This window comes from Macrotis lagotis, chromosome 5, assembly GCF_037893015.1.
Source record: "Macrotis lagotis isolate mMagLag1 chromosome 5, bilby.v1.9.chrom.fasta, whole genome shotgun sequence".
In the NCBI taxonomy this organism is placed as follows: domain Eukaryota; kingdom Metazoa; phylum Chordata; class Mammalia; order Peramelemorphia; family Peramelidae; genus Macrotis; species Macrotis lagotis.
Window position 1 is genome coordinate 245,902,856 of NC_133662.1, and position 23,908 is coordinate 245,926,763.

Consider the following 23,908-nt stretch of genomic DNA (forward strand, 5'->3'; position numbering starts at 1 on the left):
AAGCAAAAATGGGGAAAAATTGTAAAACTCAAAATAAATAAAATCTTTCAGAAAAAAATTGACCACCAGAGTGGGAGAGATTTAAGGTAGGGATACCAGTTAGAAGTCTATTGCACTAATAGGAATAGAGAGGTTGATGTAGCAGAGAAGTGTGAAGGTAGAAACAATAAGATAGATATGAGGGCAACTGATAATTACAAGAGAAGAAACAAAGACAGCATGGATAGTGGGGGCCTGGGTGATGTTCTTGACAGTAATATAGAAGTTTAGAAGGAAAGAGGGTTTGGGAGGAAAGAGAATATCTAAATACTTATCAACATATGTTGACTTGGAGATACCTACAGGGCATCCAATTTGAGACGTCCAAGATACAGTTGGAGATAGCTCATCAAAGAGATGAAGGCTCCACAGATCTGAGAATCATCTGCATAAAAATGATTACTGAACCCATGGGAGGTGATGAAATCAACCAAAGAGATAGTATTTTTAGGGGGGGGGTTGCAAGGCAAATGGGGTTAAGTGACTTGCCCAAGGCCACATGGCTAGGTCATTATTAAGTGTCTGAGGCCAAATTTGAACTCAGGTCCTCTGACTCCAGGGCTAGTGCTTTAGCCACTGTGCCACTTAGCTGCCCCCAAAGAGATAGTATTAAAGGAAAAGAGATGATGGTCTACAATAGAGGTCTGGAGAACATCCAGGATAAGTGAGATCAATATGGAAGATCAACCAGCAAAGGAGACTGAGAAGGACAAAAAAAGAGGAGAATCAGGGGGACAAGAGTCAAGTTAACTGAGAGAAGAGGTGAGAGAATCCGAAAACAGAAGGTGATTGACAGTGTCAAGAGCTGGATAGGAGACAAGGAGGATCAGTATGGAGAAAAGGTCATTAGATTTTGCATGGGACATTGAGTGTAAAATGTCAGAGCTGAAAGAGCTTAGAACGTGTCAATTTGTTCTTAAAGTAGACTCTGGTAACTGTATTTCAAAATACCTGGCTTCCATCACCATCCAGTGTATTTTAGCTTATGAATTTAAAAACATGATTCGGAGAAGTAGATCCATAGGGTTGTCTGAGGCTAGAATTGAACTCGGGTCTTCCTGACCCAATGCCCTCTAACCACTGGGTTACCCAGCTTCTAAGGTCACAGAACAGGTTGGTGTCAGACTAGTGTCATGAATTGCAGTATTCTCTCTGCCACACCATCTGAGTTTAGTGGGGAAATATAAAGACTAAACCCAGGCAATTAGGTGGCACAGTGGATAGAGCAATGGACCTGGAGTTAGGAGGACCTGAGTTTAGATCTAACCTCAGACACCTAATAATTAGCTAACCGTGTGACCTTGGGCAAGTCACTTACCCCTATTGCCTTGCAAAAAACAAACAAACAAACAAAAAAGACGAAACCAAATGGTTCTGACTACTTCTCTTGATGTGTTGAAGTTAGATCCAATGGGTTCCTGAGACCTGATTGTAAATTTTAGTCAATGTGAGCACTTAGACCTTGGAAATCTATACATCAGGGCTTCAGTACTTGTTGTGTTGATTGTTTAGTCTTAAGAAAAACTAAACTAGACTAGATCTAGAATAATACATTAAACTTAAAAGTGTGTCTAGCAAAAAAAAGTTAAAGTCAGTTGTTAAACATTTACCCAGAATGCTCCTGCTGGAGATCTCTCTTTTCTGCTGGTTTACCCAGAAAGGACCTTCACATGATTTTCTGCTTTAATGTGCCATTAGTCTTTTCTGCTCAGAGTTCAGCATATGACTTCCCCAGGACCTAGAACAAGGAGAAACCATTAAGGAATCAATGTGACAGTGAAGGACTGATGGACGTCAGGGACTACAAGCAAGGGAGGTAATTACATGTGGCAATGATGGGGCCGAGGCTGCTGGCTCTCCTTCCTCCTTCCTCCCTGGGAGTCTCTTGGCTGAGCTTTGTAAAAAAAAGTACTGAGGCTTTTAGGAAATTGGACGATCAATAGGATTCAACAGCACAGCCAGAAAAGCAAACGAGCTCTTAGGTGGAATTAAGACTTGCCTAGTGAAGACTCAGCAGCACAATATGGCAGTTAGAGAAGTGAAGGATCTCTCAGGTGAAATTAAAGAACCGTCTAGTAGAGAGGAAACACAGTACAATGACTACGAGATGACCAATGAATCAGGAAGTCCTGGGTTCAAGACTCACCCAGGGTGGGAAGAGGGGGAGGGAATTTTCTTACTGGGAGTTCCTTAGACTAATGAAATCATAGTCAGGACAAAAAAAATAAAGGAAAACTTTTCCAGGACCAGGATGGTGATATCCTTGACCCTGGACAAACCAGATCTAGAGCATTGTATCTACTTCTGGATGCCTCTGTTTTAAGCAGGTATTGACAATCTGGAGAGCCTTCAGAGGAAAGGGGGGAATCTGGAAAGCAGAAGGACCAAGGAGGGCAAAGGAACAAAAGAGCTTGCATTTGGGGAATTTTTAAAAAGTGGGAATGGTTAGCCTGGAGGAAGACAACTTGCTGGGATCATGATGGCTACCTTTAAGACTCTGAAAGGCCATGATATGAAAGAAAGATTAGCCTATCCCACTTTAAGGTAGAGGGCAAAACCAGGCAGAAGTTATAGAAACAGATTTAGGCTTAATTACAAAATGTGAGGATAGACACAGGGAAAAGTAGTCATTATATATATATACATATATATGTATATATATATATATAAACATTTATATTTTATTATAAAAATTTGAAAATATTTGTGTGATTTCCTTCATATATATGTACATGCTCAGGATTGATAAATTAAAAGGCCAAAAGTTGTAGATCTGTCTGTACACAAGGTGTCCCAAGAGTCAATGAGGGGCAGGTAGGGGGTGCAGTGGATGAGCCCTGGAATCAGGATGACCTGAGTTCAAATCTGACCTCAGACATATAATGCTTGCTTAGCTGTGTGACCTTGGGCAAGTCACTTAACCCCAATACCTTGAAAAAAATTTTTAAAAAAGGAGTCAATATAAAGTTTTAAGTTATTCAAGCTTAATCCCATTATATTTGGGAATATAAACCATTTCCCATTTGGCTGTTAGACTGGTGACTAGTTGGACCATAGATTCAAAATCAACATGAAATTCAAAGAATAAAAAGAAGAAATAGATATTGCATGAAATCACAACAATCCGACCTGATCAAACAACATATATGCCCCTAAAATGAAAAATAGATCAAGGAAGAGAATTAGAACCTTCTTTTGGATTAGACTTGTGGGACATTCTAGGGAGGAAAATCCTCCTCCTAATGCAGATTGATACCTGCTCTGCCACAGTGGTGTAGGAGATTCTCTAGAGGTTCTGAGAAGTTGATTTCCTTGTCCAGGATCACAAAGTCAGTAGGTGTCAGGACTTTTTCATCTCTATAAAATCCTTATGAGAATGATCTACAAACATCTCCAAAGAATCCTTGATGAAAATAGGAAAAGAGATTCAGCCACTTTCTGTAACTTGTTTTCTATAATAGCCCTCATCTTTACAGTAATATGATTAAATGAAAAGTGTAGACGACCTGAAATATGTGTTTATTTCTGATACCGCAGTTAACTTGTTATCCATTGTTCAGGCTGCCTTTCTATTTCTTTTGTTTTGTTTTTTGCAAGGTAAATGGGGCTAAGTGGCTTGCCCAAGGCCACACAGCTAGGTAACTATTAAGTGTCTGAGGTCAAATTTGAACTCAGGTCCTCCTGACTCCAGGGCCAGTGCTCTATCCACTGTGCCACCTAGCCGCCCCTGCCTTTCTATTTCTCAGAAAAATTTAACTGATGAAAAGAGATTGCCACAGTGAGGAGGACCAAAGACCCCCAAAACTACCTCTGACAGCAAATGCTCATCTGTCCAGTGAAGAGACATAGAAGCAAAGGCAACACAGTTCTGGAACATAAATTCATTTGTAAAACATTATAGAAAAAGCTGATGGAAGGTTATGAGCTGCATCATCTCACAAAAGAGTAAAGGGGGGTTGGGGAATGAGACTCTAATCTTGGCCTGAGCCCCCAAACCAGATCATCTCAAGAGCATTTGTGGAGAAAAGATGACATACAGATAAAAAAAATGGAGCAGATCTAGCAACATTTCTATAACTTTTTTCATTGCTGATGACAATAGAATTACTATTCTAATACCTCAGTGCTTCATGTGCTGTAAAAGAAAGTAGAAATGTTTCAATGAAGATAGAAAGAGAAGTCTTGGTCTGATCGGTTCAAAGTCATACAAAGAAATCTACTGGGGGTGGGGGTGGGGCAGGGATACAATTTTGAAAGTATCAATGATTCAGGTTGGAAAGAAATGATGTTGAACGATGTGGGGGCGGACAGGTGATTGAAAAAACATCCATATTCATTCATTATTATATATCCTTTCTCATCTCTACAAAATCCTTATTAGAATGATCTACAAACATTTCAAAAGTACCCTTGAAGAAAATAAGAAATGAGATGCAGCTTTCTGTAAATTGTTTTCTTTAATAGCCTGCATCTTTACAGAACATAATTAATTGAAAGGTACAGTGGCTATGAGAGCTAGAATGTGTTTATTGCTATAAAACATTTTTACCTCTCAGAGGCAAACAGTATTAAAAACATGCCTCACTTGCACATGCAATGACTAACTTAGTCCCAATCAATACTTAGCAAGGTTTGAGATTCAGTTCTATACACATCAATTAAGGTCATCTTATGAGCAAGTCCCTGTGGCAGATGCTGGAGAAACACAAAAACAAGAGACAAATGGGTTCTGCAAAGCTTTCACCATTGTTTTGCAGGATGTCCTGAACAGAGTTCAGTTGGAAGCAGGATTTCCTTCAGATGGTGGGATCCCCCACATTCTCCTGTTCAGAGCTGTCATTGTACTGATGATAGCAAGACCTGGGATTCCTTATTTTAATTATTTCATTTATTATAGTCAAGAACTTAGTGAGATCCATGACTCCCAAAAAGAGATTTGTTTGGTGGTCTGTATGGGAAAAACCCATATATGGACAATGAGTGACTATTGCTCCATTAGACAGGTAGACCATAGGGTTAGTCTTATCAGTCCATACAATGCAGACAAACAATGTAGCTGGGTTGACCCCAGAATTAGGAAGAGAAAGAAAACAGAGTTGAATTGAATTGAAGAAAATGAATGGTGCTTTCTACCATCCTAAGTCACTCTCTGACACAAAACCCACTGTTCTTCTGATGACATATGATTGCAGACCACTGATCACCAGTCACTCAGAACACTCAACCCAAAAGGTGAAGGAGAAATCAACCCATCAACTGATCAAACAACATACCCATTAACCAGTAAGCACTTACTACTACAAGGTATTGAGACAAGTCCCAGGGATGGTCCAAAGACAACTTATAGTCCCTCCCCTTCTGAAGTTTATGGCCCTACTAGGGGGATAAAGATAGAGGATAATAGGAATATTAATTGTTAGCAGAGGCTTATGGGATTCTAGTTTTAAAGGTGGAAGAAACCTTCAAAAATCATTTAATTCAATTCCTTCTTTTTTACAGATGAACAAACTGAGTCATAGAGAGACTGAGTGACTTTTCCCAGATCTGAAGAATGCTTTACCTTCTTCTGACTTGCTTGGATGCTGATATGGCATCTCATGCTATGCATCAATAGGCTGCAGTGTATTACCTACAGTGAAGACCTATTTGTAAGAAATTATGCAAAAGGTACCATCCAAGGTAGGCATGATCATCAAAAGAAGTGGGAAAGTCACAGGGCGGAGTCAGAGAACTCTAAGATAGAGGAACTTCAGAGGTCATCTAGCAATTATTGGAGGACACAGGCAATAATGATGATGATGATGATGTTTGTCCTTCATTCTGAAGAGGACCATGACATCAGGGAGGTGATGCCATGACAAGCACATGAACTGGATGTGAGTGGGGGGGGGGGCTGTGCTAAGTCACCTACCTCACTTTCTCCTCCAGAGCCATCTGGGTCCAGTGGCCAGATAGAAATCAGGACAACCAGAGATGGTCCTGTAGGTGAGGCAATCAGGTTTAAGTGACTTGCCCAAGGTAACACATCTAGTACCTGTCTGAGGCTGGATTCAAACTCCTGTCCTCCTGACTCCAAGGTTAGTGCTCTATCCACTGCACCATCAAGCTGTCCCTAGGATACAGTCAAGAATGACATTGAATAACCAGACTGGGATGAGTGATGATCTCTGCTGCTAGAGGGAATTCCCATATTGATGATATCACAGATCCTAATTAGAACAGGCTGACTTGGCAGTCTAATCCCCTAATGCTGAGCTCTTTAATTAATGGATTCAATGGCTACTTTGGGGGGAAGTTTAGGGGGGGATCCTACTTTGTTCTGGGTTGGACTCAATGACCTTTGAATTCCTTTCAGCAAAGATTCTGTGATTATGAGAGGGAGCAGAGAGGACAGAGGTGCTCCCCCCACTGAAGAGAATCAGTGACTTATACTCCCTGGATGACATCCTTTGCCCCTTTCCTCCACCCCACTACCATTCTTGCCTTAGGTTGTGGACATGAAGTCCTTCTCCCTTCCCTCCCACCTCAGAAGATCAGAATGAATGAATGAATTTATTAAGTTTGGTATGTTAGGCACTGGGAATACAAATAAAAAAAGCGAGGCAATCCCTAAGCTTAGGGAATTTATATTCTTTCATTTTTTAATTTATGTCATTTTTAATTCATGGAACAAAATAAGCATTTCCATAACACAGCACAATAAAAAAAGATGATTGCACATGAAACTGTAAAGCTATCATGTACAACTTTCTATTCCCTCTAAATATACAACATCATCTTGTAAATGCCTTTCTTTCTTTTCCTTCCTTTACATTTACTTTCTAACATAGGAAGTCAACACATACACACACACACGGAAAACAAGGAAGGATCCAGTGACCAAGGCTGTTTAGATCTGGAGAGACACAAGGATGGTGAGTTGATTCATAGGGCGGTTAAATGAGATGGGATGTGAGACATGGTCTGAGGCTGACCAGACTAATTCACTCATTCTGTTGCTTTTACTGTTTGTACTTCGTTCTCAAAGAGAACCAAGACAACGGGAAGATGATGCCATTGGCAAGTGAATTGGAGGGAAGAAAGGCCTCACTTTCCTCAAGCCATCTGAGTCCAGTTGCCAGATATGCACCAGGATGACTGGATATGGCCCTTGGTGCAATGGGAAACCTTGGACTTTTTGAGCTAAGGTCTTTAATAGGTCTTAGTTTGACCATTGACTTACTTCTATACTCTTTGCTTTGGGTGGGCACTGTTGTTGAGAAGACATTACATATTTCAGCTGGTTGACTGTAAGTGGGAATCCATTTCCCCTCCTCCCCCTTTTTTTGGTTTGCCTTCTGCTATTGAACATGGGAGTTTCTAGCCTCAGACACTTGACCCATACTAGCTACATGACCTTGGGCAAGTCACTTATCCTTGATTGCCTCACATCCAGGGCCATCTCCAGTCATCCTGATTCATATTTGGCCATTGGACTCAGATGGCTCTGGAAGAGAAAGTGAGGTTAGTGACTTAGTTCCACACCCTTTCACTCAAATCCAGTTCACGTGCTTGTCATGGCACCATCTCCCTGATGTTGTGATCTTTTTCAAAAATGAAGGACAAACATTATTATTTATTATTTATTATTATTATTATTATTATTATTATTATTATTATTATTGGAATTTCCAAAGTTCCTTGTTGCAATAATTGGCTACACAGAACTATAGGAAATTATCTATATTGGTTGGCCTAAAACATATACATATTGAGAGAAACAGACTGGGAATTTCCCCATCAAAAGAGAATCAGAACCAAAAGCTGAATTCTTTGTCCTGTGTGTCCATCAATTTGTTTTTCCTTGAGTAAGTTACTATATATTGTTTATCCCTCAGTTTCTTTACCTATAAAATTCACAGCAAGGGTGAAAAATATTTGAATAGTCAGTCCTAAAACAATGAGTTTATAATATAGATGATTTCACTTTCACTCTTGGCTCTGTCACTTAGCAAGCTTTGTGACCTTCAGCAAGTTTATTCACATCTTTTCCTAATCTGAAAATTGCTTTCTTAATCTGAAAAATGGGTGTAATAATACAGGGTGGCCCAAAGGTCTTAAGGGCAGTATTAAGCTTTAATAGCTCAAACACCCTGCATTTGTGGTTCCTATCAAAACAGATCTGTTGTGAGGATCATATTATAACATAATGGGTGCAAAGCATTTTGTAGATTCTAAAGTACATTATTTATACTATTTATAAAGAAAAATGTTCTTGGAATACCCTTATACAACTTGTATGTACATTAAAGCCCTCATCAGATCAGTAGTATGTAATAAATGACAGAACAGCATCTCTCTGATGGATGTCCAATGGGGAGTAGATTAACCATTTGTGGGAGATGAGTTTAAGGAGATATTTTTGTGTTAAAGATATTAATGAATATGAGGAATGCAAGGAAGCATTAGAAAACTTGTATGAACTGATGCAGAGTAAAGTTAAAAAAAAAAGATATTCACAATGATGGCAGCAATGGAAATGGAAAGAAAAAAACAAAAAAACAAAACCAAATACTGTAGAGGCAATGAGGTGGTGCAGAGAGGATAGAGCATTGGCCCTGGAGTCAGGAGAATCTGAGTTCAAGTCTAGCTTCAAACACTTAATGCTACCCTGGGCCAACACTGTATAATTATTATAACCAAGCTTGGTCTCAAATATGAGATGAGAAAATGCTTCTCTCTCCTTTCTTTGCTAGAATGGGAACATGGGTGTGGAACACTCCATAAATGCCCTCAGGTTGCACTGATGTGTTGGGTCTGTTGTAGGTTTTCCTCATTCTAATTTTTTTTTTATTTTACATCTACCATAATTGGTCAAACTATTCCCAAGTCAGGAGACATCTATCAAATAGTTTCAATTCTGTGACACGCTGTTGATTTGACAAGTGTCTATGCAGGTTACATAAGGGCATTCAGGACTCCAAGGCTATAGGACAATAAGGGACTTTAGAGATGATTCCCCTTATTTGCAGGAGGGGAAACAAGTTTAGGAAGTTTATACTTCTCATACACACATGCAATCTCTGTCAACTGTAAGAGAAATGATGTTTTCCACAGACACGGATTCTACCACTACAATGTCCCCAGCGTCTGTCCCCCTCTCTCCTCTCACATCAAAAATAAAATAAAATAAAAAAGGTTCAAGCCCTTTTAGACTATTGCAAAAACCCCTTAATTGGTCTTATTGCTTCCAGGCTCTGCCTTCTGAAATCTGAACCCTACATAGCTGCTAAATTGATATTCCTAGTCATGTGACCCACTTGCTCCATATTCTAGCTCAAATGTTCTATTTCCTCACTTATTGCTTTGCAGAGGACTGGCCATGTACCTGGAATGTTCTGTCTGTCTCTGCTGCCTTAGTTCCCAAGTCTCACAGGAAGTCTGTCTCCTTCCAAAGTTCTTTCCTGATTCTTCCAGGTGTCCCTGCTTACTTTGTGTTTATTTATCTGTGTCTATGTTTTCTCCAAGAGAATGTAAGCATCCTGAGGGCAGGAACTGTGTGTGTGTGTGTGGGGGGGGGTCTACCTCAAAGTCAGATGGCTCAGAAGTCTCATTGACTGCAGGGTTCTCTCCTTTTAAGTAATTGTTTATAGGTATGTGTTGGGATGAAGGGGGGGAGAATGAATGGGGAGGTGGATCCTAAGGAGAAAGGGAGAAGAGACGTGTTTCTTTTAATCTTTAAAAAAAAAACCCTCTTAAAAGTTTTTAAATGTTTCCATTTATTCATTTTTTTTAACATTCAAGGGCCTTAGATTGACTAAAACATCAATTGCTCTTGAGTTCCAAATGTTTTCTTTCTTCCCCATCCCTTCCCTCTCCTCAAGAAGGTCATCTCCTGCGGACCACGGCTGTGCAGTCGCGTTAGACATGTTTTCTTATTAGCCATATTGGGGAAGAAGAATCAGAACAAAAGGGGAAAAGCACGAGAAAGAAAAACCCGAGAGCAAATGTTGAGAAGGGGGAAAGGGGCGGCTGGGGGTGCGGTGAGCAGAGCCTCGGCCCTGGAGTCCGGAGGACCTGAGCTCAAATGCAGCCTCACACAACAGTGGCCTAGCCGTGTGGCCTCGGGCAGGTCACTTACCCCATTTGCCCTGCAGGAAACAACAACAAAAAGTGAGGCTGGCGGGCTGGGTCCGCACTCAATGCCACAGTCCTTCCCCGAGTGCCCGGCGGGCCTGGCCCGAGGCGTCTGGGGCTGCCCTGGGGGACTCGGTGCCCCCGCCCTGCGCCTTCCCTGGGCTGGCCCGTGCCCAGTCTGAGCCCCCCCGGGCTGTGCCCGGCAGAGCCGCCCCGCCGGGCAGTCCCCGCGCCGGGCACGACCCCGCGGGGACCCCCGGGTACGACCCCCGGGCACGACCCCCGGCGGCCCCCGCCCCCTCAGCGCCCCCCGCCGGACTGTCCCGGGTCACCTTTGTCCGTCGGGGCGGGCTCGGCGGGGCCCCCACCCCGCGGGCGGCAGCCGGGCGGAGGGTTCGAATCCCGCCCGCCGCGGCGCCTCTGTCCCTCGGGGGCGGCGTCTCAGGCCGCGGGCTTGCGGCCCGGGGGGGGGGGGGGTCTGGGGCCGGCAGCCGGGGCGCGGTGACCCCGGGGCGCTCGGGGCCCCGGGGAGGGGTCCCGCTCGGGGTCTTCGGGAGCCCCCCGGAGGCTCGGGGCCCCCGCCCCGCCCCGCCGCCAGTTCGCGGAGGTCGCGGCTCTTGGTGACTTCCCGCGTCTTCGGGGCTTTACGGTAGGGGGCGGGGCCTCGGCGCGAGGGACGGGCGGCTCGGCCAGTGGGGCGCGCGGAGGCGCGGCCGCCCTCCCGCCCCGGCCCGGCCCCGCCCCCGGCCCCGCCCCGCCCCGGCCCGGCCCACGTGCCCGCCCCGGCCCCGCCCCCCGGCCCATGTGCCCCCGCCCCCGGCCCGCCCCGGCCCCGGCCCATGTGCCCCGGCCACGCCCCCGCCCCGCCCCCGGCCCATGTGCCCCGGCCCCGCCCCCGCCCCGCCCCGGCCCATGTGCCCGGCCCCGCCCCCGGCCCGCCCCGGCCCCGCCCCCGGCCCATGTGCCCGCCGCGCCGAGCCCGCGGGCCGGAGTCGGGCGGGAGCCGGGGTGGACGGCGGAGGCGGAGGCGCGGGGCCGCGCGGCACAGGGCGGCCCGGGCCGGGGGGCAGCGAGCGGCGGGGCCGGGGGCGCCGGGCCGGGGCTCCGCGCGCCCTGGGCCCCCCCGGCCATGCCATGCCGCCGGACCCGCAGGACACGCTCTACATCGCGCTGGAGCTGCTGCTGGCCGCGCTGTCCATCGCGGGCAACGTGCTGGTGTGCTGCGCCGTGGCCGGCAACAGCACGCTCAAGACGGCCACCAACTACTTCCTGGTGTCGCTGGCCGTGGCCGACGTGGCCGTGGGGCTGCTGGCCATCCCCTTCGCCGTCACCATCAGCGTGGGCTTCTGCACCGACTTCCACAGCTGCCTCTTCCTGGCCTGCTTCGTGCTGGTGCTCACGCAGAGCTCCATCTTCAGCATGCTGGCCGTGGCCGTGGACCGCTACCTGGCCATCAAGCTGCCGCTCAGGTGAGGCGCGGGGGCGCCCGGGGCCCCGGCACACGGGCTCCGCGAGGGTCCGCGAGGGCCCGACGGCTGCGGGAGGGCCGGGCAGATGCCCAGAGACCCCCCTGCCCCGCGCCTGCCCCGGCTCCCCCGGAGCCACAGTTGGCAGAGCGGGAGCGCCCGGGGGGCGGGGGCACCGGACCCTCGCACCCACCGGCCCGGCTCCCCCTCCAGAGACGGGCAGGCCCGGGCTGGAAAGGGAGGAAGCCGGGTGGAAACCCGGGTGGGAATCTCCGCTTTTTTGTAGTCCTGTAACTGGGCGCCACCGGAGCCCGATGCAAGCATTCCCTGGGCTGGCGGCCGCTTGGGCAGCAGCACCTCCTCCCTCCGGCCTCAGTGTCCTCATCGGCGAAATGAGAGGGTCGCTCAGATGGCCCTTTCGGCTCCCGATCGTCTGTGGGCAGGGGAGGAGGCGCTCCCTGCAGGCGCTCGTCTCTCTTTGCCAGCCCGACTCTTCAGTTCTGAGACCCTCCTGTGCCCCTGCCGGGCAGGGAGGGCGCCGGATGTGGCCCCCAGAGATGAGGCTGTGGGTGGGACGAGGGTGCCCTGTCAGGAGGCCACCGGGCTGGCGACTCATGAGTCATGACATCTGCCTAGGAGGTCACCCGAGGGCTACCTGGGAGGAGGAGGAGGAGGAGGAGGAGACCCAGCCGCTACCCAACTGTGCGGAGGAATGCTTAGGGCAGCGTCCAGGTGACCTCTGCTCACTAGCTCCTTCTCAGGAATTAGCCCTTCTGCCCCACACCGGCTAAATCTGGTCTTGGTGTTTGGCTTCCATCGTGCCAACCAGGAGCTATGGCCAAGTCTGGTGGCCTACTCTGTTTTCTCAGAAAAGTATACCCCTGTGGGTGGGTGGCCCAGAAGGCTGTGGTTTTATTTACCTTTCGGCTCTAGGAATCACACCATAGGCGGACAAAACTGGGAAGTTCCTTAAATGAAACCTAAGAATCTCAAGGAGTCAGTTGATGTTCTTATCCAAAGAGATCTGATTCAAGTCAGGCTTCTGAGCCGCTCTCCACATTTCCCCCTTCTTCCTCCTCCTCTCCCATTTGGGATTAGAGATTTACAGTTGGACAAGACCTCAGAAATTGTCCCTAACAAAGAAGGAAACCGACACCCAAAGAGGCTTCATAGCTTTAGTACCAGAAGAGAGGACTTCTTGTTCCGGCCCTTTATTTTACAGACAAGGAAACTAAGGCCCAGGGATGTTAGATTACTCGTAAAAGAAACTTCATATTCCAAATCTTTCATTTTACCAATGAGGAAAGGGAGACTGGGGGAAATAGAAGGACTTGTCCAAGGCAATGTCATACAGCTAATCAAATGGCAGGTCCAGAATATGAAGCCACAGCTTCTGGCCCTCATTAGACTGTGCTTGCTCTTCGATGCCTCCTTGTCTGTTTATCTGCTGCTTCTGTGAAGAAGAAAATAGGCTTTTCATCCTGTTTCTTTCCCATTGGATCTTCATGCCAGAGCAGAGGGAAGGGATGGACTTGCCCTTGGCCTGGGTTTTCAGGGAAACACTCAGCTGAGAGCGGGAAGGACTCTCAGTTCTTTGACCCTCTGGGAAACTAACATCAATTGTAAGGGGCGACTTTGTGCCGGGACCTGGGGATGTCAGGATAAAGAATGAAACAATCCTTAGTCCAATCAGACCCTAAAAAGGGTCGCCTTTTGGGGACATTCCAGAGAGCACTCACTCAGATTCTGGATTTCAGACTGTGTATTTCTAATATGTTTAAAAGAGCTAGAAACATCCTTTTTCTTCTGGAAAGGGAAGAGTCGTCTAAGAAGCCCTCCTTGGTTCCGGAGGACCTATTGAGACAATCCTTGCCCAGAGGTAGAAATGATGTGGAATCATCTTGTCTCTCCCTCCATCCAAATGGCAGTCCCCTGGATATGTTTGCAGGGGACAGCTAGAGACACATCACTTATCTGAGGCTGAGCTGGTTTATTTACAAAGCACTCCAGCCTGGATTGTAAAAGAGGTCCATGTTCTCGATTGCTGGAATCCATGGTGGGGTATTTGATTCTCCCCTTTTTTCCTTTTCCCTGACTTGCCCAGGATCACAGAGCTAGCTAGTCCAAGGTCCGAGGTTGGATTTGTACTCTGTCTTCCTGATTCTAAGGCCCATCGTGTTTCCTAGGTCTGTACCCTGAATTGAGTTTCTCCGTTACTAGAACTCCTTTGTGGCTTTGAATGAGGAATGGACAAAAAAAGGAGAGGGAGTTTTGTTTCTTTTTATCACATGAGATAGGCACTTAGGATGTGAAACCAGGTATCTCTTGGGTTAGCTTTTGAATCACCATTAGAAGATTCCACCTTTTGAAGCAAAAATGGAAGGGAAACCTCTGGTGGTTGGACAATTTTTTCTGTCTTTCTCCCCTTTGTTGCCAGGTCCTTACTGGATTTTCCCAGGTGGGATCAGAGAAGGGGATGTTTTAATGGAAGCAGCCCTGATGATTTGCAAAGAAGGAAGGTTGGGGGATATAATTGATCCACAGTATTGGGTTAGGGAAGCTGGAAGGAAGCTCACTGCTTTTTCTGGGTTCTGATGGGAGGAATGAGTTTCTGGGGCTTCCTTTTAAAAATATAGTATTCCCAGTGGAATTAGGAATATGGTAGTATGTTCTATACTTCCCCCTGGAGCTATTACTGACACTGTGAGCATGGGTGATGGCATCTCCCAGGCCTTTCTCCTGAGATGTGTTTGCTGCCAAAGGGTTGATGGTGGGGAAAGGACTGGATAGGAGTCATAGGACTATTTGACAATCTTGGGCCTCGGTTTCCTTATCTGTTAAATGAAGGGATTAGACAAGAGGACCTGTGAGGTTCCTGGTTCTCAGGCTGTAGTCCTCTGTTGTTTCTGATGGGAAGACATTTTGAGTCTCAGTCTACCTTCCCGTGTTTGGCTGTCCCATTCCAACCTGCCTAGTCTTCTAGCTCAGAATCTGGCACTTCATCTCCCGTGCCTGGGCCTGGAGAGCTGTCTGTCCCTCATTGCCATCTTCCCCTTGAAGAAGGTAGACTTTCTTTCTAGAGGCAACTCATGCGCCACCTCTTAGATGGGAAGCCTTGCCTTCCTTCTTCCTCCCATTTCCCCTCTCCCTTTGGTTGCTCTTTTCTCCCCAGATCGGGAAGGATGGGGAATAGGGAACTGATCTTGGAGTCAGAATCATGTCTCAGTCACTCACTCGCTCAAAGACCCTAGATGAGTCACTTAACCTCCCTCCCCCTCAGTTTCCTCATCTGTGAAATGGAGATAATAATGACATTTCACAGGGTAGTTTTGAGGATCAAGTGAGATTAAAAATAAAAAAAAAACTTTGTAAAAATGTTAAGCCCTCCATAGCTATATTATTGTCATTTATTATTGTTACTATCATAACCTAAATGTAATAAGATATTCAGTAGACTTTAACCTTCTTGAGGACAAAGGCCATTTTTCATTTTTGTCTTTGAATTCCCAGACCTTAACCAGGGCATTCTGCTCCAAGGCATTTAGACTCCATGATTAGAATCACATGAGGGAGACCTTCGAGGGCATCTAGCCTCATTGCCCTCCTTTTACAGAGGAAGAAACTGAGGCATAGAGTGGTTAACAAAACATGGCATTTGAACTCAGAACCTCAGACTCGAAGTCAGGACAACACCTTCCCATCTCCTCCCCTGACCCCTTAATAAATGCTCCCAGTCAGTTCCTTCTCCTTCCTACACCAATTTTGCTGCTCCCCCCCTCTCCAGTCCCTCCCTGGATCTGCTCCCCCCCCTCTGGGACCCCTCCCCCTCCCTCCTGGCTCTGTGCCCCCCCCCTTTCCCTGGATCCACTCCCTGCTCTCTACCTGGATCCACTCTCCTCTCCTCCATGAGACCCCTCCCTCCCCGGCTCTGCTCCCCTTCCCTCCCTGGGGCCCCTCTCCCTCCATAGGTCTACTCCCCTGTCCCAGAGTCTCCTCTCCCCCTCCCTTCCTCCTTACATCATCTGCCCCGGCTCCCAGAGACTTGGCCCAGGGCTCTACTCTGCCCCCCTGCCCACCCCCCCTCTGCCCAGTTGGGGTGCTTGAAGCTGGGGAGCCACCCTGCCCCCCTCCCAGCTTGGTATTTCCTCCCCGCCCCCCGCCCCCCCCGTTGCTGTTGTGCAGCTTCGGGCGTGCGCCTTCTTGCCCTCCTTGTTCTCCTGGGCCTGGCCTGGGCGAGCATGCCCTCCACATACCAGCCGGAGCCAGCAGGCAGCAAGGAAGGCTGGCCAGGGCCCTTGGCTGGGGCCAGAGGGAGGAGGCTTTAGCAACTGGGGGCCTTCCCCCCTCATTTCCAGTCGTTTTCTCCCCAGCCTCCATCCCTCAGTTGGATGTCTATCACATTGATTTAGGACTCTGAGCCCATCCCTTCTCTGTACAGATGAGGAAACTGAGGCCTAGAGAGGTTTGAAGTCACAAGGATAAGATCATAGGCTCCAAGCTCTAAGGGTAGAAGAGACCTAAGAGGTTAAACCCAGAGAAGTCATGTGACATTAAAGTCACAAGTTCTATTTGGGACTTGAACCCAGGGCTTCTGACTTCCCTGTGCTCTGGCCCCAAATCTGGAAACCCAACTGACCTCCCAGAAGCATGAGAGCCCCAGAATTCAAAGGGTGCCCCAACTAGAATTGAGGGCTGACCCTCTAAACAATGCTGCCTCCCCACCTCTCCAAAAGAAAAATTTAGTCCTTATATTTGGGGTTTTTAGAACTCTTTGAATAAAAAAAAAATGGAAGTTTCTTGGGCAACCCACCCCCTTGCAATTTCCCTCCTCCCCTAAAGATATGGGTAAGCCTAAGACCTGAGCTACTGTGTAGCCTCTGGGAATTCACCTCCCCTGGCAGTTTCAGTTTCCTCTTTTGTAATAATAATAATAATAATGATGATGATGATGACAACCATAATAAATTACTAGTATTTAGGCAGCTCTCTAAGGTTCACAAATTGCTTTACAAATATAATTTCATCTGGACCTCACAATAACCTGGGAGATAAAAGTTATTTATTATCCCCACTTTCCCAGTGAAGGAAACTAAGATGGAGAGAGATGATGTGAAGTATCCAGGATCTCACCTCTGGATAGTGTCTGAGAGCCCATTTGAACTCAAGTCTCCCCGATTCCAAGGCTAATACTCTTTTCTTTCCTTCAGGAAATAATATTTTATCTGTTTATTTTCCCAACTACATGCAATAGTAGTCTTCAGTCATTTTTTTTGCAAGGTTTTGAGTTTTACAGTTTTCTCCCTCCCTCCCTTCTTTCCCCCTTCCCTTGCCAGAAAGCAATCTAACAAAGACTATGCATTTATAACCATGCTAAACATAGATCCACCTTAATCATGATGTGAAAAAAAAAACATTAGGGAGAAAAAAAAATACCTAGGACAACTTTTTAAAATTGAAGATAGTAAGCTTTGGTCTTCATTTAAACTCCACCGTTCCTTCTCTGGATAAGGATGCTATTTTCTATCATGAGTCTTCTAGAAATGTCTTTGATTATTATTCTGCTGAAATGAACAAGTCCATCAGGGTCGGTCATAACGCAGTATTGCTATTAGTGAATATAATATTTTTCTGGTTCTACTCACTTCATTCTGCATTAGTTCATACAAGTCTTTCCAGGCTATGCTGAAGGCAAAGGTAATCCTCTCATCAGTGATAAGAACCCAAGTCATCTCCTGAGGGATCTATTTCTTGTTACTCTCCATAGAGTTCTAGGTCCATGTTCCCCCCCTCCTCCAAGTCCGTAGTAAATATCTCCTGATGGCTTATTGATTGATGATTGACTAATTGATTGATTGATGATTGATGTTTGTCCTTCATTCTTGTTTTGTTTTTTGTTTTTGCAAGGCAATAGGGTTAAGTGACTTGCCCAAGGAAGGTCACACACAGCTAGGTAATTATTAAGTGTCTGAGGCCAAATTTGAACTCAGGTCATCCTGATTCCAGGGCTGGTGCTCTATCCACTGTGCCACCTAGCTGCCCGCTCTGAGCACTTCTAAAGTGAGAGACTTAGACAGAGATCATCTACAAGGTCCCTTTCAGTTCAAAATCCTAGGATCCTGACACTGCTCTGTGAGGAAGATTGATCAATAAATTTGTGATTTAGAGTCCTGTTGAGGTCATTCATTTGTTTGTTTTAAATCAAATAAGCTTTGCCAGAACTCAGGACTAAATTTTGGGTTAGCCCTGTAACCCTGGGCAAGTCACTTAACCCAAGACTGCCTCCCAACACAAAACAAAAGAAGAAAAGCTGGGTAGTTGACAATGGACAGAACACCAACCCTGGAGTCAGGAGAATCTGAGCTTAAATCTCACCTAAGATACTTAACTGTGTGACCCTGGCCAAGTCACTTAACTTCAACTGTCTTTAAATTTTAAAAAGTTTTTCTTCATATTCATATTTATATATATATATATATATATGTCCATATAAATAGATATAAATATCTGTGTCTATACAGATATATATTTTATGTATATATATATAATATATATGGACTCATTCAGACCTTTAATAATGATAATCATAATAATAATATTTCTAGGTTCCATTTGGTGGGGAGTGTGATAATGGGTAAGGGCCTTCAATTTCATTAGTGGGGAGGACACTGGGGAAACCTACCCTACCAACTCAGATCCATAACATTTGTGAAACAGGGTGTCTTAGAGAGCTGTTGGAGGGGGGGTTGGAGATGTAGGTTAAGTAATTTGTCGAAGGTCATATATTATGTATCAGAGATGAGGCTTGAACCCAGTCTTTGTTCCTCTAAGCACAACTATCTGTCCACTATGACACATTGAGGGCTTTCCCGTCTACCAAAAGCATAGTCCTCACATCATCCCTGTTAAGACAGGCTGCAGTTTCTGCCCTCTCTAGTCCATCCTCCACACTGCTGCCAGACTGACTTTCTTAAATTGGCGCTCCCCTCCTCAAGAAGCTTCTGCAGCTCCCTCTTGCCTCCAGGGGAAAAATATGAAATCCTAATTCTGTATTTCAGGTCCTTCACGATCTGACTGACCTATCTTTTTTCTCCTTCATGTATCCGCCATTACAGTCAGATCGCTAATGTTCCCCTCTTACAATATTACAAGCTCTCCTGCCTTCATGTCTTTGCCCCCATGAGATGAGTAGGGTAGGTCCTCAAACCTGTCTTTGGAAAAGCCCTCTCTTCCCTCAGGATGCAGTTCACAGGCCTTGTCCTGTAATGAGGTCCCTTCTGATTCCTGCTAATGAGCATTTCCTATCCTGCTTCTCTACCCTCTGCATTTATTTAGGTGTCCAGGTTGTAGCCTTTAGGCACAACGAAAGCTCCCTGGATTGTTTTGAGCTTTGTAATCTCAGTATCTAGCCCGTGGTAAGCATTTAATGACTATTAGTTGAATGGTAGCCTGGACAGAATTTGCTGAATTAGGTATCTTGGGATTTAAATTCCCATCTGCTGATTTACTGTCTCTATGATCTTGGGAAAGTCTTTTATCTCCCTGGGTCTCAGTTTCCTCACAAAATGAACAGGTTGGATTAGGTGCTTTCCAAGGTCCCAAGATTTATATAACTCTATGAGTCAACGATTCGAAGTGTTCTCTTGATTTTTGCAGATAGATTGAGATGGAGTGAGGTCATGGGATCATAGAGCTAGACCTGAAAGGGACCTTATGGATCATACCCTCTAAACCTCTCATTTTGAAGATGGGGAAACTGAGGCTGAGAAAGGTCATAGATGTAGACCTGAAATGGACTTTACGCACCATCTCCCCTAAACCCCTCAATTTGAAGATGGGGAAACTGAGGCCAAATCAAGTACCACAGGACCCTGACACCCTAGATTCAGAACTGGAGCACACAGTTCTGATAGCATAGACTTCAAGCCAGTTCTTTCATCACCAAGTCCAGGGTTTTCCTTCTTCCCTCCACCCCCCAGTCCCACAAATTCAGATCCTGAGAATAAAAATCAAAGTTTAGAGTCTTGTCTGAGGGAACAGATTTCTAGTTTAAAAAAAAGAAAAGAAAAAAGAAAGAAAGGCCAGAATCGGGAACGGAGTCCAGAGTTGTAAACTTGCTAATTGTTCTGCCAACAAGGACTCAATGGCTGCTGTTCTCATCCAGTCTTTGGCTGTGACATAAAAATAAACACAGTGGACAGGAAGTACATTTGTCTCCAAAGAGAGAATGTGAGCATTCTGGGAGCTGGGATGAACAGTACAGGGAGGATTCAAAGTCTGGTTCAGGGAGTTGACATGGATGGACAAATGAAGGGACAGGCTGGGGGGGGGGGACCTCCCTGGACTGGCCAAGCTGCTTTAGTTGGGGGTTGGCAACCTATGAAACAGTGGTCTGTGTCTTTGACCTTGTATTCTTGTAACCCCAGTGTTGGCCCCAATTTCTGCGGGATGGGGGATGGGCAGGCTGCTGATTCTAAGATGCCACAGTAGAAGGTTGGTTTGGGGATCAGGAAGATTTGTAGATGAATATGGCCTCAGATATATCTACTGACTGGATGACCTTGGGCAAGTCACTTCATCTTGTCTGCCTCAGTTTCTTCTTTTGTAAAATGAGAATAATAACACCAAACAACTGGCAAAGTTATTCTGAGGAGAAGTGAGATAACATGGAAAGTGCTTGAGAACTAAAAATCTAGATGTTTTATTAGGTCAACTCTCAAAGTCTGGGTTGAGAAATGGAGGTTTCCAAACATAATATAACAGCTGGGGGGGGGTCTCTCTAGAGTGATAGGAAGAGGGGGATGCTTTGTGTCATTAAGTGGGGTACTTATTTCTTCTCCAGCTCAGGAGATTTGAGTTCAAATCCAGCCACTGACACTTACCAGCCATGGAACCTTTCATGTATGAGCTCATCTCTCCAAGGCACCATTTTTTACTTTATAAAATGGAGATAATGCTTGTTCTTCCTACCTATCAGAGAGGTTTGGGGGGGGAAAGAGTTTTGTCAACTTTGAAATGTTATAGAAATGTCAGTTTACTATTTTGGGGGTGATCAACTTAAAACCTGACTGGTCTGTTCACAATCTGATCCACTTGTCACCCCTCCATCTCCTGAGGACTTGCCTGAATAGAACTCATTCACTTGGACCCAGGACATAGACCTGGAATGGACTTCAGAAGCCATCTAATCTAACCCCCTTCTTTTACAGATGGGGAAACTGAAGCCAAGAGAGTCATAGGGACATAGATTGAGGCCTGGAATGGATCTTCAAAGACAACTAGGCCTACTCCCTTGTTTTACAGATGGGAAAATTGAGGCACAGAGCAGTCATAAGATCCTAGATTGAGGCCTGAAATAGATCTAGGCCAACCTCCCCATTTTACAGATGGGGAAACAGAGCCCAGTTTCTTTTTGTGAAATGACTTGCCCAATTTCATACCCTTGATACATGGCAGAGTCAAGATTTGAACCCAGGTCCTTCAATTCTAGGCACAGGTCTCTTTCCCCTGTACTTCTGTAGCTGATTGAGCTCTGTGATCAAGTTCCCAGTGACCCCAGACCAGTTTTGCCAACTTTAGAACATCTCTGTTTCTCAGGCCTTGCTCTTCCTGATATTTCCTTCCAGCTTTTTCTCATGCTCCTCAGAATTCATCAGATTTTCCTTACTCTTCACCACCTTTTCTTCTTTTTTATTCTTTCTTACAAGAGTCCATTTTTTTTTACATTTTTGGGGAGTGTAAGGCAGTGGGGTTAAGTGATTTGCCCAAGGTCGCACAGCCAGGTATTATTAAGTGTCTGAGGTGGGATTTGAACTCAGGGCCATTGCTCTATCCACTGTGCCACCTAGCTGCCTGTATGATTCCATTCTTCTTCCTTTATAAAATGGCCTTAGGCATGGTCTGCTCTTGGGCTTCCCAGACCTCACCCCATGATGGGACTGGGCAATCTCTTAAGTATCTTCTCCTAGGACCAGTGACTGCTAGCAATATGAGCACAGGCAAATCCCTTTGCATCTCTGAGCCTCAGTTTCTCCAACTGCAAAATGGGAATAACCAGTGTCTTGCATGCAATAAACACTTAATAAATGCTAATTGATGAGCTCACTGACCCTCCCTACCTTATCTCATAGATTTGTTATAAGAAACTCACTTTGTAAACCATAAAGGGAGAGATATGAGACCTAATTTCATGGATCTAGGGATGTTCTGGTATGAGAGGACCCTTCTTCTGGTGTAGGGCTGCACCTTATAGTCTTGGAGCAGCGATCCTAACCCACGATGGTCTAGATATCTTCTCAGAATGTTTTTCAAATGCATAAAATAAAATACATAGGATTATAAAGGAAATTGATTATTCTGAAATAAGGATGCAGTTATTTGCATCTGATCCAGGTTTAGAATCCCCAGTGCAAGATTGTTGTCCAGACCTCTGTGACTATCTTATCCAGGATCACATAGTCAGAATGTCTCAGCGGGTGGAACTGGACCCCTTACCTCTCTAGAGAGACCTAATCCTTAAAGCTTTGTATCAGTGGTAGCTATTGATATGAGAGGGTGATGGAGAATGGGGGGAAGATAGCACTAGACCATTCACCTATGTCCCCAGAACTTTTCCTCAGTAATGGAAAAGTTCTCTTGGTGGTGTTTGAACACAGGAATTGATATGAATTTTTGCAAGTGAGAAAAAGAGGAAGGGTGGGACAAGACTTTGTTGGTGATGAAGGGGGGGAATGAATCAATTTTGGGGAAATAGAAATTCACACATTATCTTGTATTGTTTAAACACCTTTTTGAATGGTATAAGAGCTGAAAAATCAATTATGAGCTTAGTTGGCTCATAGAATGATCCCAGAGTATGCTAGGGCCATTTCCTCACATAGCAATCAGAAACTCATGAACTGAAATGACTTTTAAATGTTTTAGATATTTGCTTCAAAGGCAGCTACAGGAAGCTGGGTGCTGAGGGCTCCCCCCCCCATGTCTTGGGCTGTGTCAGCTTGGGCAGATAGCCAGCTTCATTATCGCCTTTCCAGAATATTTTCTGGCCTCCTGGTTAGATACAGAAAGCTCTTGGTTTCCAGGGGGCAGGGGAAGGTCGAATATTCAAATTAATTTGAATACAATTCAAATAAACTGATTCTTAACTGTTGCCATGTGGAAAGTAGAACATCCACCTGGCCCAGAAAAAGGAGTTCTGGGCTCGGAGGCAGGAGAGGCCTGGATTTCGGTCCCCACCACCACCACCACCACCACCACCTGGGCAAGTCACTCTAGGTGACCAGACCTTAAGTCCTCTCCTATAAGTCTGGGGATGACTTCTGCGTCCATGGTGGTGGGTGGTTGAGATCAGATGCAGTAAAAATGTATGTGAGATATGCAACCAGCCTTGAAATGTAACAGAAATACTGGCATTCTCTAACCTTTGCTTTTATTGGTATAGGAAGAATGAGATCCTCCAGGGCAGTGACTGTCTTTTGCCTTTCTTTATCTCCCTAGCCCATAGCAGGTATCGATAAATGTTTATTGACTGATTGAAATCCTAGGAAGTTTTTCTCCCTCTCCAACCCTGAATTCACCTCCCTCTGTCTCTGTCTTTATCTCTCTACAAAATGGACTACACTGGCTAGCACATTGTACTGTTATTAACAGTAATAATAATGATGATGATGATTTTGTTGTCATTTTTTATGAAACTAATGCTTTGTTGTTATTACATTAATAACCTAATTGTAAACAATGGGGTAGTGAGTTCCCGATGTTCCCCCTCTGCTAGTGTCCATTCTACTCCGGGGCCTTCTTACTTCATTCATATTAAATTCTTGCCCATCTCTTGCCATGATCAAAATCTTAACCATCCTTCCAAGGTCCAGAGAAAGTGCTTCCTAATCCATGAAGACGGCCCTGCCCACAGGATACTTCATGTCTCTACCATCCAACATGTCTCTGCCACTAACCCAAGTTATTAATTATGCTAGAAGAAACCATAAGGTATTTCATTTGTGTTCAGAGACTCCTTCAGATCTATTTATCAATTCAGATTAAGATCTTGCCATGGAGCATACAGATTTTGGAGTCTCAATTCCTGCTTTCATGTCTGGGTAACTTTAGACAGGGAATTGTAGGACTCCAGATTTAGAGCTAGACTAGACCTTTATCTTATCTAGTCCAGCCTCCTCAACTTACACTTGGGGAAACTGAGCCCTAGAGAGATTAAGGACTTGCCCAAGGTCACATAGCATGTGTCTGTATGGAAGAAAACTAAGGAGAGTACCAGACTAAGAAGGCAGCTG

At 45.5% G+C, this 23,908-nt stretch overlaps 1 protein-coding gene and 1 long non-coding RNA gene across 2 annotated transcripts in view; one reads left to right on the plus strand and one right to left on the minus strand.

Moving 5' to 3' along the window:
- LOC141488852 (uncharacterized) overlaps positions 1-1,765 on the minus strand; it is a 49,562-nt gene extending 47,797 nt beyond the window's left edge. The window contains exon 1 of the long non-coding RNA XR_012468824.1: positions 1,650-1,765. This is a non-coding gene — a long non-coding RNA (uncharacterized LOC141488852). The remainder of the gene's footprint in view (positions 1-1,649) is intronic.
- Positions 1,766-11,253: 9,488 nt separating this feature from the next.
- Positions 11,254-23,908, plus strand: part of ADORA2B (adenosine A2b receptor) — a 40,707-nt gene continuing 28,052 nt past the window's right edge. Inside the window, exon 1 of the mRNA XM_074189274.1 lies at positions 11,254-11,624. Within this exon, the coding sequence (XP_074045375.1) occupies positions 11,290-11,624 (335 nt within the window). The 5' untranslated portion in view covers positions 11,254-11,289. The remainder of the gene's footprint in view (positions 11,625-23,908) is intronic.